Source organism: Colletotrichum fructicola, assembly GCF_000319635.2.
Source record: "Colletotrichum fructicola Nara gc5 chromosome Unknown KSG_Nara_v1_contig01, whole genome shotgun sequence".
Classification (NCBI taxonomy): domain Eukaryota; kingdom Fungi; phylum Ascomycota; class Sordariomycetes; order Glomerellales; family Glomerellaceae; genus Colletotrichum; species Colletotrichum fructicola.
Window position 1 is genome coordinate 4,380,628 of NW_027094051.1, and position 15,124 is coordinate 4,395,751.

The 15,124-nt window shown below is 24.7% G+C and overlaps 2 protein-coding genes across 2 annotated transcripts; one reads left to right on the forward strand and one right to left on the reverse strand.

Annotated features, from left to right (window-relative positions):
• Window positions 1-441: 441 nt before the first annotated feature.
• CGGC5_v001237 (putative dihydrolipoyllysine-residue succinyltransferase component of 2-oxoglutarate dehydrogenase complex) lies at window positions 442-1,888 on the forward strand (the record flags this gene model as incomplete). The annotated part of the gene is made up of 4 exons (XM_066150795.1): window positions 442-601; window positions 724-1,061; window positions 1,136-1,528; window positions 1,592-1,888. 4 exons carry the CDS (start codon window positions 442-444, stop codon window positions 1,886-1,888), a joined length of 1,188 nt encoding a protein of 395 aa, XP_066009641.1.
• Window positions 1,889-13,101: 11,213 nt separating this feature from the next.
• Window positions 13,102-13,436, reverse strand: CGGC5_v001238 (uncharacterized protein; the record flags this gene model as incomplete). The annotated part of the gene is made up of 2 exons (XM_066150796.1): window positions 13,102-13,207; window positions 13,285-13,436. The coding sequence occupies 2 exons, from the start codon at window positions 13,434-13,436 to the stop codon at window positions 13,102-13,104; spliced, it is 258 nt and encodes an 85-aa protein (XP_066009644.1).
• Window positions 13,437-15,124: the final 1,688 nt, after the last annotated feature.

The following is a 15,124-nucleotide window of genomic DNA, read 5'->3' on the forward strand; positions in this document are numbered from 1 at the left end:
ACACCCGGAAGAAGGCTAAGTATTCGCCGAGAAGCGGCTGATTGGGAAGGCACCGTGTCAAAGACTGTTCCGTGCCTTCATTCACACTGTAGAGTGACCAGGATGTCTTGCCCTTTTGCCAGTATGTAGCCTGTTAGCTTCTGGCGAACGCTACGGTCACTGGACGCTCTGCTCTGCTGCTGCAGTTGCTACTACCAGGATTCTCCTGTCACTACCACCTGGGAGAGAGCTTCTAGCAATATTCGAAAACGCCGCGCTTGTGGTTATCTCGTAGCAGGTTTTTCTCGTTCCAAGTTCTTTCGTTTTTCTCCTCGTCCGTACTCTCTTTCTCCCTTCGGCCGCCAATCCTGCACGATGCTTTCGAGAAGCTTGAGAACCACTGCGCGCCTGGTGCCGCTTCGTCGGTATCCCGCGCGGGCGTTACCAATGCAGATGCCGCAGATGATGCAGCACGTCCGCAACTATGCAGACAAGATCGTCCAAGTGCCACAGATGGCTGAGTCCATATCCGAGGGAACGCTGAAGCAGTGGTCCAAGCAGATTGGCGATTTTGTCGAGCAAGACGAAGAGATCGCGACCATTGAAACCGACAAGGCAAGTTGTTTGTTCCAGCCTTGACCGGAAGGCCTGACGTCCTTTTGTTGCGACAACTACAGTTTCCCTGGAGACGATATTGACTCATTCACATGTAGATTGATGTCGCTGTTAATGCCCCGGAAGCAGGCGTCATCAAGGAATTCTTGGTCAACGAGGAGGATACCGTTACTGTCGGTCAAGATATCGTCAAGTTGGAGCTTGGCGGCGAAAAGCCTAGCAGCAGCAGCAAGGACCCTAGCGAAGGGAAGACCACATCAGACAAGCCTGCCGCCGAGCCCGAATCTCAACCCGAGCCTTCCAAGTCAGAGTCGAAGCCTGAGCCTAAGGATGAACCTCAGCCTGAAAGCAAGCCAGCTGCTCCTCCAGCGAAGGAGACCAAGGAGACTTCAAAGCCCGTGCCCAGTCCCTCGAAAGAAACTGCTTCGAGCACTGGTCCAAGCCTTGGTAGTCGTGAGGAGCGCCGCGTACGTTATGCTCCGACTGCCCCCTCCTCGTCCGGAGATGACTGTCGTGAGGTAGTATGACTGATTTGGCGTAGGTGAAAATGAACCGCATGCGCCTTCGCATCGCCGAGCGTCTCAAGCAGTCGCAAAACACTGCGGCATCGCTGACCACATTCAACGAGGTCGATATGTCGTCTCTCATCGAGTTTCGAAAGCTTTACCGTGACGATGTGCTCAAGAAAACTGGCGTGAAGCTGGGCTTCATGAGCGCCTTCTCACGCGCGTGTGTCTTGGCCATGCGCGATATCCCTGCTGTGAACGCGTCCATCGAGGGACCCAACGGAGGCGACACTATCGTATATCGTGACTATGTTGACATAAGTGTCGCTGTGGCCACGGAAAAGGGCCTCGTCACTCCGGTTGTCCGCAACACTGAGTCACTTGACATGCTGGGCATCGAGAAGGCGATCGCTGACATGGGCAAGAAGGTACAGTTTGGTCTGTTTGGATCTTTCAGAAACGGGATGGTGTGCTAACTTGCTGCGAAATAGGCTCGAGACAACAAGCTCACCATCGAAGATATGGCTGGTGGCACCTTTACTATCAGCAATGGCGGGGTGTTTGGCTCTCTCATGGGAACCCCGATCATCAATCTTCCTCAGACCGCCGTGCTGGGTCTCCATGCCGTGAAGGAACGCCCTGTTGCGGTCAATGGGAAAATTGAGGTTCGCCCCATGATGTATCTAGCTTTGACCTACGACCACCGGCTTCTGGATGGAAGGGAAGCTGTTCAATTCCTTGTAAAGGTGAAGGAGTATATTGAAGACCCTCGGCGTATGCTCTTGTAAATAGCATTAGTTTAAAGGAATTCTCAATCTATTTATTATATATATTGATTATTAAGTTCATTCTTTTTGTAGCGAATTATCCCGCTATACGCTCTTGCGCAGCCCCCTCGGTAAGCCCTACTGAGGGAATAGGTTATATAACTAATATAGACTTTATAAGCTTATAATCTAGGGACGCTTAGGGGTAGATATTATTAAAAAAAACATAACATAAAAATATAATACAAAATATAATATAAGTATTTATATTATATTTTTATATTATATTGAATATATATTTACTATATTTTATATTTTATATTATATCTTTATGTTTTATTATATATTTTATTATATATTTTATTATATATTTTATTATATATAAATAAAAAGGCGTTTTGAGTATAATTATATATATTTATATAATATAAATATTATTATATATTAAACTACTTAGAAATAAAATAGAGATAAATTATATACTTTATAAACTACCTTTAAACCTAACTTAAGAATTCTAGTAAAATTACTATATATTTAATATGTTTAATATAATAATAAAGCTAATTCATAGGTATTTATTTATATCTTTAAATATTAATATTTATTAATTTAGTCTATATATAGAGTAATTTAAAATACTATTATTTTTTAATCTAATTTCTTAAAATCTATTAATTACTTTCAAAAGTTATATTAAACTAAGTTTTTATTATAGAGTTTTATACTTAACTAATTTAAAAGTAAAACATTTTTAAAACTTAAATAAAATACGCTTTTATTTCTATAAAATATACTAAAAAGAAGTAAAGTTCTTTAAATTTCTAGTAATTTTAACAAAAAAGTAAAAGATTAAGTAAGTGTTTTTATAAATATTGAATATTATTATAAAAAGAAATAACTTATATAAATAAATAGAGGTTTAATTAGTTTATGATAGAAAACTAAATAAATAAGTAATAAATATATTTATTTTTATATCTTTCTTATTTTTTAAATAAATTTGTTAATTGACTTCTTAAAAAAATTAAATTTTTAATTCTAATTTATAATAAGGTTTTATTAAGTTTTATTTTTAAAGATTCAATGAAAACGAATATTTTTAAACTTCTTTAGTTTCTTAGTTTTAATTAGTTTTATTTACTTAAATTTACTACTTTTTATTTTATTTTTTAAACTATTTAAAACTAAAATAAAGCAGAATATTATAAAAATATAGTAGTTTATCTTATAATATGCTTTTTGCTTTATATAGCTTTCTTAGTAAGTCTTATTAAAGGAGTAAGTTATATAATTAATATAGGCCTTATAAGCTTTTAATTTAAGAATATTTAAGAGGGTAACTTCTTTTAAAATAATATATACTTTCTTTATAAACTCTTTAGTCTCTTCTAATTACTATCTCTTAGTAATAAATAATATTATTAAACTTTCTTTAATAGTTTATTTTCTTTCTAAAAACTATATAGTTTAAAATATTAAAAGAAATAAGAAATATGAATAAAATATAAATTAATTAGGTTTATATTTATATATTTACTTTTATATCTTTTATAATTAGCTAAATAATTAATATATAAATATTTAGATATTTTTAAGAGGTGTTTCTATTTAAAATAAAATATTTAATATAATTAATAAGTTTTTATTTTATTATATTATAAGATTAATAATTAATATAAAAAAGTAAACTAAATTATTATAGAAGAGTTCTTTTATAATTGTTCTATATTACTTTATTAAACAAAATAAAAATAAATTTAAAAAAAGAAATAATTTAAATAATATTATATTAAAAGAAATTAAACTGACCTTTTAATTTCTATTTCCTTTAGAATAAAAAGTCAGAACTTAAATATTTAAAATTAAAGATCAATTTAAACTATAAAATTTAAGAAAAAACTGTTAAAAAATATTTAGTATAATAAGAAAAGTATTAAAGTTTTATATAAATTTAATTAGTCTATCTTGTTAGTTTATTAATTATTTATTTAAATCTTATTATTTATTATTTATTATAAGTTATTATAATAATAACTTAGTTTTAAAATAATTAAAATAAAATAAGTTTATTTTCTTTATTTTTAAAACTAAAGTTATATAAATAATTAGATTTATTTTATTTCTCTTATAAACTTGAATAAAATAAAACTAATTAATTTATATTTAAAAACTTCTTCTTAATTAAACTTATTAAAATGTTTTAATAATATATTAATTAATTAAAAAAAATATTAAAAAGTTAAAAGACTTAAGATTTAAACTATATATATATATATATATATATATATAGAGAGAGAGAGAGAGAGAGAGAGAGAAATATTAAGAATTGGTTTTTTTAAATTATAAACTATTATAAATATAAAAATATCGGAACCTAAAAAAGGAAAAATTATAACTATATTAACCTTTTAAAAAAGAAAAAAAAGAATTTCAATTAAATTTATTTAAATATATTTCTTTTTTTTAAATTTAATTTTATATTATTTTTATAAAAAAGAAAATATAGCCTCTAGCTGTTTACTATAATTTTTACTTGCTTAAAATAATAAAACTCTTAACCTTATACCTCTTAATAATATATAAAGCCTTTAATTATATAATTATAACTCTCCTAACTTTAGCTATACTTATATATTTATATAACCTTATAATCTTTAACTTTACTTTAGTAATGATATAGTTTACAATTATTTAATTACTATAAACTATTAAACTATTAACTTATTCTCTCTCTTATATATTACTTATACTACTATTAAATACTATCTCTACTACTATTTTACTATTTACTATTAAGTTATTACTATCTTTATAGTCTTTTTATTTAATTAAGCTAGGTAACACCTTTATAGCTATACTATTATTAATAATATTCTCTCTATTAGTTGATATAAAGCATACTTATTATATTTAAGCTTTATATAAAGCTTATATCCTCTTTAGTACTTTTAAATACTTTAGAGAAAACGTCTTATTTATTAAAATAGCTAAAGATATACTTAAACTCTATATTAATATTATTTAAAGCTTTCTTAATAAGAAAGATGATATTACTACTTATAGGGGTCTTTAAGACGTTTATTAATAAAGCTCTTAGAATAATATATTTTTAGTTTTTTTTTTAGATTATTCTTTAAATTTAAGCTTATTATTAAGTATATGAAAGTAAAACTTATTTTAGATATATTATATATTATTTATAGAGATAAAAGTACTATTTAGCTTATACTTAGTAAACTTAAATACTTTATATAGTGTAAATATTATAAAGATACTTTAGGATTTATTATAAGTTATAAAGTAAAGAAGAAGAAGAAGGAAAAGTATAAAGCTTTATATATAGTAGAGGTTTTATACTTCTAGCTATAGAAACTTCTTATAATAACCTCTTTAGTTAAGAAGTTATCTCTCTTATAGTAGTATTTATAGCATTTTACTAAAAGGTTTAGTGAAGCTATTATTAGCTATAAAAGCTTTAGTAACTTATTCAGCCTTAATATAATTAGCTTTACTATATATAGCGCTACTAACTTTATACTATATAAACAGTATTATTACTATTCTATTAATTTATTTAGCTAGAGTATATATTTAACTTTATATAAGGGTTTACTTATTAGTAAGAATGTATAAAGTTTCTGTACTATTTTCCTTAATTAGTAGAAGGTATAAGTTAAAGTACTTATATAGTATTTCTAGACTTATACTTATACATAGGGTAAATTTTACTATAGTCTTTGTATAGGGAGGCTATATTCTAACTATAAACTTAAAAAAGAAAAATTACATATTCTTTTTATTATATTTGTCTTATACTTTCTTATATAATAAATAAATAACTATAATAATATATTTCTTTTAAAAAAGTTTATAGTTAATATTATAATTTAATTTTAAACTTTATTAAGTCTTAAACTAAACTTAAAAAAGAAAAATATTATAATATAAAGCTATAAAGAATATTATTAACAATAATTAATCTCTTTTTATAAAGAAAACAAAAGCTTAAAATATAATATAATCTTATTATTAGAAGAAGAAGAAGAAGAATAAATAAATATTAAGCTTTATTATTTAAGTAGCATAAAGAATCTATTAAGGTAATACTAACTTTTTCTAACTAATTAAATTACTTATATTACTTTAACTCTAGCTTTAATATTATATATACTATATATATAATAGTAATCTTATCTCTTTTCATACTTTAATTTTAATATTAACTATATAATAAACTTTATAATACTAAATAATATACTTTATATATATAGCTTACTTGATACTTAAAATCTATTAGTTTCTTTATTGTTAACGTCTTTTGTAGATTTAATATTATATAGTAAGGCATCTAATAATATACTATACGCTTTATAAGAGAGCTTTAGTAAGTACTTACTAAAGAGTAGGTTATATAAACTATATAGGCTTAATACACTTAAGATATAAAGTATATTAAGAGTATAATATTCTCTTAGAAAAGATATGTTTTTATTTAACTTTTTAGTCTCTTGAAACTATTATTTATATAATAATTATAAACTTAGTTTATAAAATTTTATCTCTATTCTTACTAATATATTTTAACTATTTATAAGAATAAATAGAACTCTCTCTTTTCTCTTTTTAAACTATTTTTAACTAACTTATTATTGAAATATTTACTTTTATTAAAAACTAATTTATAAGTTCTAAGCACTTTTTAAAAACTAATAAAAACTGAAATAGTTAAATTATCTTTTTTAAGTTTAACTATATACTTATAAGAATCTAGAAATATATCAACTTAACGTTTTAAATATTTTGAACCTCTTTAAGGATTAATATAAAAATCTCTTTAAAATCTTAATTTTTACACAAAATAACTATATTTAATATATTAATGAATATTTAGAGTAGTGTTATTATTAAGTTATAGAGAATTAGAAGTTTAATAGACCTTTTTTTACTTTTTTTTATTTTTAAACTTAAATACTTAATAAAACTATTAATTAAAGATTTAATACTTTTTCATTATTATAAACTATATCTTTATAGTTATTTAAAAGCTATAAACTAAATATAAAAAAGATATTTAAGTTAAAAATTCTTATAAATAGTAAGAAATCTAAAAGTAAGTAATAAAAATGGGTTATAAAAACCTCTTAGATTTTATTTAGTTTAAACTTTTAATAAAAACTGAACTTAAATAAGAAATTTGAAGAATTATTTTAAAACTATATTTATAATAATTTAAGGAAATATTTTCATAACTACTTTTAAAATATTTTAAGAGATAGTTATAATTTATAGTAAAGCATAAATTATTACAAGTTTTATAATTAATAATAAAACTTTTTATTATATTTTTGAAATAGTAATTTATAAGAAGAGAGTCAATAATAATTATTATAAAAGAGAAATATTTTATTAACTATATTTAAAAAAATATGTTATTTATTAATTAATCTTGAGGACTTTTATATTTTTTAGCTTATAGCTTTTAATAAAAAATTTAATTATAATATTTTAGAAATATAAAGAATATTTATAATAGAAAACTCCCTTTAAGTAATTAAAATTTAACTTATTATTAATTAAGCTATTTAATATTTTTAGAACTATATAATTTTTAAAAGAAGTAGTTAGATAACCCCCTCTTTAAAAGAAATAAAAATCTTATTTAAAAGAGTTATAAACCTATAACTTTAATAATAAAAAGGTATTTAAATAGCTATTTTATAATACTTAAGAGAAAATCTAACTTATAATAAAACTTAAGTAATATTAAAATATATTTTAAAATTTAAAACTTCTTGAGTAATATTTAAAATTATTTATATTTCAACTATATAAATATAAGCTTTATAGCTTAATATATTTAGTCTTTTATAGAATATACTTAAATAAAGTTTTCTTTTATAAGAAAATATTTATAAACATATTTCTTTAACTTATTTAGTAATAAAAAAGTAATATTAAAAATAAAGCGTTTAATAAAAAGTAAAAAGCTTTTTACAAAGCTTTTATTAAAAATAAATAAGCTATTATTAAAAATATTAATAAATTAAAAAGATAGAAATATATTTCTCTAAGTATTCTTTTAAATAGGTTTATTATTGTAGCTATGTTTTAATTAATTTTAAATCTTCTTTCTTTTTAAGAAAAAAGAATATTTTTAATTAAAACCTTTTTAATAGATACTATTAATTTTACTCTTTTTAATATTTAACTATTATAAATATTAAGATATCTACTTTTTTTACTAATAATCTTAATCTTTTTAGAAATTATTATAAGCCAAGTAAATTAAATTAGGTTATAGCTAGCTTATAATCTCTTTATATTAAAAAGAATAAATACTAAAGTTTTTAAGAATACTCTAAATAAACTAAAAAAGAAAAGTATACAAGATCTTATTCTAAAGAATATCTTATATATAAAAGGATTTTATACTAACTTAATCTCTAAGTATTATTTTAAAATAACTAATATTTAGTATTATAAAAGTATTAATAAGTTTTATTTTAGAAGTAGTAAAAGCTTTATTTTTATAAGTTTATTTATAATAATAGAATAGTACTTTTTTAAAATATAAGACTTCTTCTAATTACTTCTCTATTTTTAGTTATTTATTATTATATATTAGTATAAATTACTCTAAAGAAGTTAATTTTACTTATATAGCCACATTTAGTAGTCTTTATAAATATTATTTAAACTAAAAGTTACTTATAATAACTCTATTTAGTTATAATATTTCTATTTTAGCTATTTTAAGTTTAATATTTTTTAAATATTTAGTTAAAATGTTTAAAAAGTAAACATTAAGGATTTAATAAAATTAAGATATAAGGAATATGTTATAATTTATATTTAGAAAATAATCTTAAGAGGACCTTTTAAAAACTAAAATTTATACTTTTATTAGAAAATACTATAAGATCTTTTTAATTACTCAGTTATTTTATTCAAAACTTTATAGTTTTTTTTATTAAAGATAAGTATTTTAAAAACGTTTATAAATTTTATTTTTATTTCAAAAATATTCTAAAGTATTTCATATTATTTTGATATTTAAAAATTAAGTTTTTAAGTAGAAAGAAATATTTATATATAAACTATAACAAAGTAATAAATAAATAGTTATTAAGATCTTTAGTTATATTAAAAGTAAAAGATAAACTAATAAAAAGGGAATTAATTTTAAGTTCTCTCTATTTTATATAAAAGAACTTATAAAAAAGATTAAAAAATACAAATATAAATAATTATCAAAAATATTAAAGTAAAAATAGTAGCAAATTTATTAAAACAGCTATAAAATAGATTAATATTTTTAAAGATGTTTTTTATTTAATATAAATTTATATTCTTTTATAAACTAAAAGTTGTTAAACAAAATTAAATAAAGATAATTTAAAAAGTATATAAACTTATAAATATTAGTTTATAAGTTTTTAAAATCCTTTAATTCTTAATCTTATTAAAAAAGGATTTATATTTATAATTATAAAATATATCTCTTAAAATAAAAAATAAAAAGAGAGATAAAGAGGAGAAAGTTTAAAATAAGTTTATATAAATATATTAAATATCTTATGAAATATACTATATATATATATATATATAATCCTTATAAAATGTAGATTTTAATTCTTAAGAGAGTAATTATTATTTAGAATACTATATTTAATAAGAATAAATTCTATTTAAACAAGGATTTTAAAGAAACTTTATAAATTAAAGAAGTTAATAAAATATAAATATATATACTTAAACCCTCTCTTCTTAAAATAAGTATTTACTTATAAGTTTAATAAGAATAGTTATTTAGATTAATATAAAATAAAACTCTATATATAAAGAGACCTCTAGAAAAAAAATTAAAAAATATATATAATAACCTTTATAATTTATATATTTAGAGTTATTATAATATTTAAAGTAAAATTTAACTTAAAAGTAATTTAATATAATATTATTAATATATTTCTTAATATAGATATACTTAAAATAAAATATTAGTTATTCATAAGCTTCTCCTTAAAAATATAATACTTTTTTCAAACTATATTATTAAGAGCTTTAATAATAAGTATATTAAGCTGAAAAGAGTACTTTAATTGCTTTATAATATATGTATCTTATAATATAAAAAGTTTTATTTAATACTTTAGAGTTTTAAGTTCAAAGCTTTAAGAGAGAATTTATATCTTTTCTAAAGTTCAAACTAAAAAGTCTTTATTATTTTCTATATTAATAATATCTTTATTTTTTTTATAAAAATAATAAATAATACTTAAGAGAAATAATTAATAGAATAATAAAAACTTATAAAGTCAAAAAGTAAAATTCTATGGAATAATACATTGAAATATAAATTATAAAAGATTATAAAACTTATAAAATCTATTTTATTTATAATTTATATATATAGAAGATTATTATTTATTTTAATCTTTATAATAAAGTTTATCCTTTCATGTTACTTTTATTAAAAAGGTTTATAAAAAATAAAAGATAAATAACTTTTCAGTAAATAAAGTTATTTTAAGAAATAATAAGATATATTTTATATATAGCTATTCTTTTATAAGTAAATATAGCTTTTCTATTCTTAGTTTTCTTATAGGTTTTTATAACCTTTTCTAAAAAATACTTTTATATAATAAGATATATAATTTATTACTTTTTTAATATTTACTACTTTATAATCTATTTTAATAGCTTAAGAAGTAAACTTGAAAGCATAGTAATTCTTCTTATTAATAGCTTTAACTATCCTTATATTAAGTTTAAAACTATATAACTTTAATATTTTATGCTTCTTAGCTATTTTAAATAATTACTTCTAAGTAAATTTAAATAAAGTCTTTTTATTAATATAGAGAAAATTATTGTATTTAGAACTTTTAATTTTATTGACTTTAGTCTTATAAATTAAATTATTTAGTATAGCTTTATTCAGCTTATATATAAGTACAATAAGAGGGAAAGATATTATAGTTATTATATATATAAGAGGATATAAAAAATAAGTTTAAAGCTTTATTTAAATACCTAAGTTTTTATATTATAGCTATAAGAACTTTTTTAGCTATAGTAATAAAGACTTATATTATTAAGTTTATATTTTTAAGTATAAGTTTAAGCTATTATTAAGCTTTAGTTAAAAGTGCTATTAATATTTTATATTATAAATAATATCTTTATAAATAATAATATTGTAAATAACGCTTTGATTAGTATGTTTTACTACTTTATTATTTACTTACTTACTTTTCCTTTAGTAAAGATAAGTTAAGCTAAGTATTAATAACCGGTTATATTAAGATTTATTTATTTATTTTATTAAAATTAAATATAAGTTTAAGTGCTATTATTAGGTTTAAAGTATTAAAAAATATATAGAGGAAACTATAATACTTACTTATATAAGTTAACTATACTGCTAATATAATATAGTAATAATAATATAATCAATAGAAATAAAGTTAAAGTTAAAGTATACTTTTAAGTTTATACTTATAACATATACTTTAGCTAAATAGACTAATAGAACAATAATAATACCAGCTATATAATATAAAGCTAATAGCGCTATATATAGTAAAGCTAGTTATATTAAAATTAAATACATTACTAAAGCTTTTATAACTAGAAGTATGAAAACTCTACTATATATAAAGCCTTATACCTTTCCCTTTTCCTCTTCTTTACTTTTAAACCTATATTAATAATATATATTTATAACTTATATTAAATCTTATATAATATCTATATTATATGAAGAATATAAAAATACTAACTTTATATTAAGTATAGCTTTCTTTATAGAGATAGCTAAAGCTATTACTATATAGTATAATATCTATAACGTGGTTGATAAGCGAAGCGATCAGACAAGCGAAGCGATCACCCGACCGCAACATACCTATCTCCTACCTTTACATTTACATTACGCTACACACAACCATGTCATCAGCAAATAAAGAAGCTCAATTGAACTTAGCTACCCAAGCAATCAAACGAAGCAATAATCTTAGCTTAAGAGCTGCATCCCAGATCTACTCAGTGCCTTACTCAACGCTACGCGACCGAATGAAGGGAAAGCTATCACGACGTGATACTATACCTAACTCACGCAAATTAACGGAGCTTGAAGAGGAGAAGCTAGTTGAGTATATCCTCGACCTGGATTCCCGATCGTTTCCTCCTCGCATCAGTGGTGTGGAAGATATGGCCAATCGACTGCTTGCCGACCGCGACGCGCCCCCAGTTGGGAAGCGCTGGGCTTCGAACTTCATCAAGCGACAACCGCAGCTCCGGACGCGCTTTTTTCGCAAGTACGACTATAAGAGGGCCCAAAGCGAAGATCCAGACGCGATAAACGCGTGGTTTCGTCTTGTGGCGAATACAATCGCGAAATACGGCATTGTGGACTCCGATATCTATAATTTCGATGAGACTGGGTTTATGATGGGCCAGATTGCATCCGGGATGGTCGTCACGAGTGCCGGAAGGCGTTCAAACACGAAAATGATGCAGCCTGGTGACCGTCAATGGGTTACAGTCATTCAGGCCATCAACTCGTCAGGCTACAGCGTTCCGCCGTACATCATCGTTGCAGGCCAATATCACCTCTCCACGTGGTATACAGAAACCAGTCTCCCACGCGACTGGGTCATCGCAACGTCTGAAAACGGATGGACAACAAACGAAAGAGGCCTAGACTGGCTACAGCACTTTAACCGGCATACAAAACCGCGTGCAAGTAGTAGTTATCGCCTCCTCATTGTCGATGGGCATGAAAGTCACCACGCCGCCGACTTTGAGATATATTGCAAGGAAAACAACATCATCACACTCTGTATGCCGGCCCATTCGTGTCATCTGCTTCAGCCCTTAGATGTTGGGTGTTTTGGGCCGCTAAAGAAGGCTTATGGTCGACAAATTGAGGATAAGATGCGCCGGGGTAATACGCACATTACAAAGGAAGACTTCTTCCCTGCGTTTCGCGAGGCATTTACACAAGCCCTCACAGTTAAAAACATCCAGGGAGGTTTCAGAGGGGCTGGGCTTGTCCCTCTAAGTGCCGAAAGTGTGCTTTCAAAGCTCGATATCAAGTTACACACTCCAACGCCTCCAGGGTCCCTTCCAACAACACCCCCCGCGTGGACTTCTCAGACGCCAAACAACCCAACTGAGGCGTCTTCTCAGTTTGAACTCATCAAAAGGAGGATCTCTCGCCATCAGAATAGCTCCCCAACTTCAATTATTGAAGCTGTAGAGCATCTATCAAAGGGAGCGCGGGGATTTATGCACCAGATTGCCTTACTAAGGTCTGAGGTCCAGATCCTTCGGGAAGAGAATAACCTACTTAGCCGACGCAGAAGGGCTAAGAAAACACGTCTCAGACAAGGAGGAAGTCTTACTGTAGCTGAGGCTGAGGACCTTCAGTCGCAGAGAGAGGCGACAGCTCAGATCGAGGAGGAAACGCGCCGGAGTAGTGGCCGTCGGCCGAGGACGGAAACAGGTCAACGGCGATGTGGTGTCTGTGGGAACACTGGTCATAATGCGCGAACATGTCAGTTTATTGAAGAAACATCTAATGAAGAGGTTTCTGAGTAGTTTGAACTCAATTGATTCTGTGGGTGTTGTGTACGAGTTAGAAATGTGCTGTGGTTGCGGTTGGGTGATCGCTTCGCTTGTCTGATCGCTTCGCTTATCAACCACGTTAACGTTATATTAAATAAGGTCTTTAATTTTAAGAAGTACTTTATCTTTAATTAGAAGTATATTAGTAATCTAGTTAACTTATATAAATAGGTATTATAGTTTACTCTATATGCTTTTTCTTAATACTTTAAACTTAATGGTAATACTTTAACTTATACTTAATCTTAATAAAGTAAATAAATAAATCTTAATATAACTAATTATTAATATTTAGCTTAATTTGTTTTCAGCTATATAGAAATAAATAAATTAATAAGTAATAAAGTAGTGAAATATATTAATAAAAGCGTTATTTATAATGCTATTATTTATAAAAGTATTTTATATAATAGTTATAGCTAAAGCTTAATAATGATTTAAACTTATATTTAAAAGTATAAACTTAATAATATAACTTTTTATATAACTAAAAAGGTTTTTATAGCTATAATATAGAAACTTAACTATTTAAATAAAGCTTTAAACTTATTTTTATATCCTCTTATATGTATAATAACTATAATATCTTTCTCTCTTATTATACTTATATATAAGCTAAATAAAGCTGTACTAAATAACTTAATTTATAAAACTAAAGTTAATAAAATGAAAAGCTTTAAAAATAATAACTTCTTCTATATTAATAAAAAAACTCTATTTAAATTTACTTAGAAATACTTATTTAACATAGCTAATAAGTATTAAATATTAAAGTTATATAGCTTTAAAGTTAATATGAGGATAGTTAAATTTTATTAATAATAATCTTAATATTTATTAATACTTTATAAACTTTTTAAAAATAACTAAAATAGTTGAAAAGCTTAAATATTAATAAGTTAAGAAAGGTAAATCTAATATTAAAAGTATAAAGGCTGCTAGCCTTATATTATGACATTTAACTAGTATCAACTATAAAAGCTAGATTAGTTCTCTTACTTTCTCCCAATAACTTTTAGGTTATATAACTACAAGTAGTTTAGACTTAGATATTATCTTTACCTCTATACTTCTCTATTAGTTAGTTTGTTAGGACTTTAAATATTATAATAAGCTAAGTTAACTATCTTCCTCTAGCTACTTCTATCTCTATGCTATATTTAATCTATATTTATCTTCTTCTCCTCTACTATTTTACGTCTATACTACTCTATTAGGTGTAAAGGCCTTAAGGCCTCTATACTATTATACTATTTAGATAAAATCTTCTACCTCATTATGCAGTCTTAATAGCCTTACTACTATTAGCTATACTCTTAATATATTTACTTTTCCAACTTACTAACCTCTTAAGCTACCTTAAGTATTTTAAAGAAGTCTATAAAGTATTTATAAGTATTAGGATTATTATTAGTAGCTTTTACTATCTCTATATTAATCTTAAAGCTATATAACTTTAATATATTATACTTATTAACTATTTTAAATAGGTATTTCTAAATAAATTTGAATAAAATCTTCTTAGTAGTATAGAGAAAGTTACTATATTTAAAGTTTTTAAATTTACTTACCTTAGTTTTATAAATTAGATTATCTAAAGTAACTTTACTTAACTTA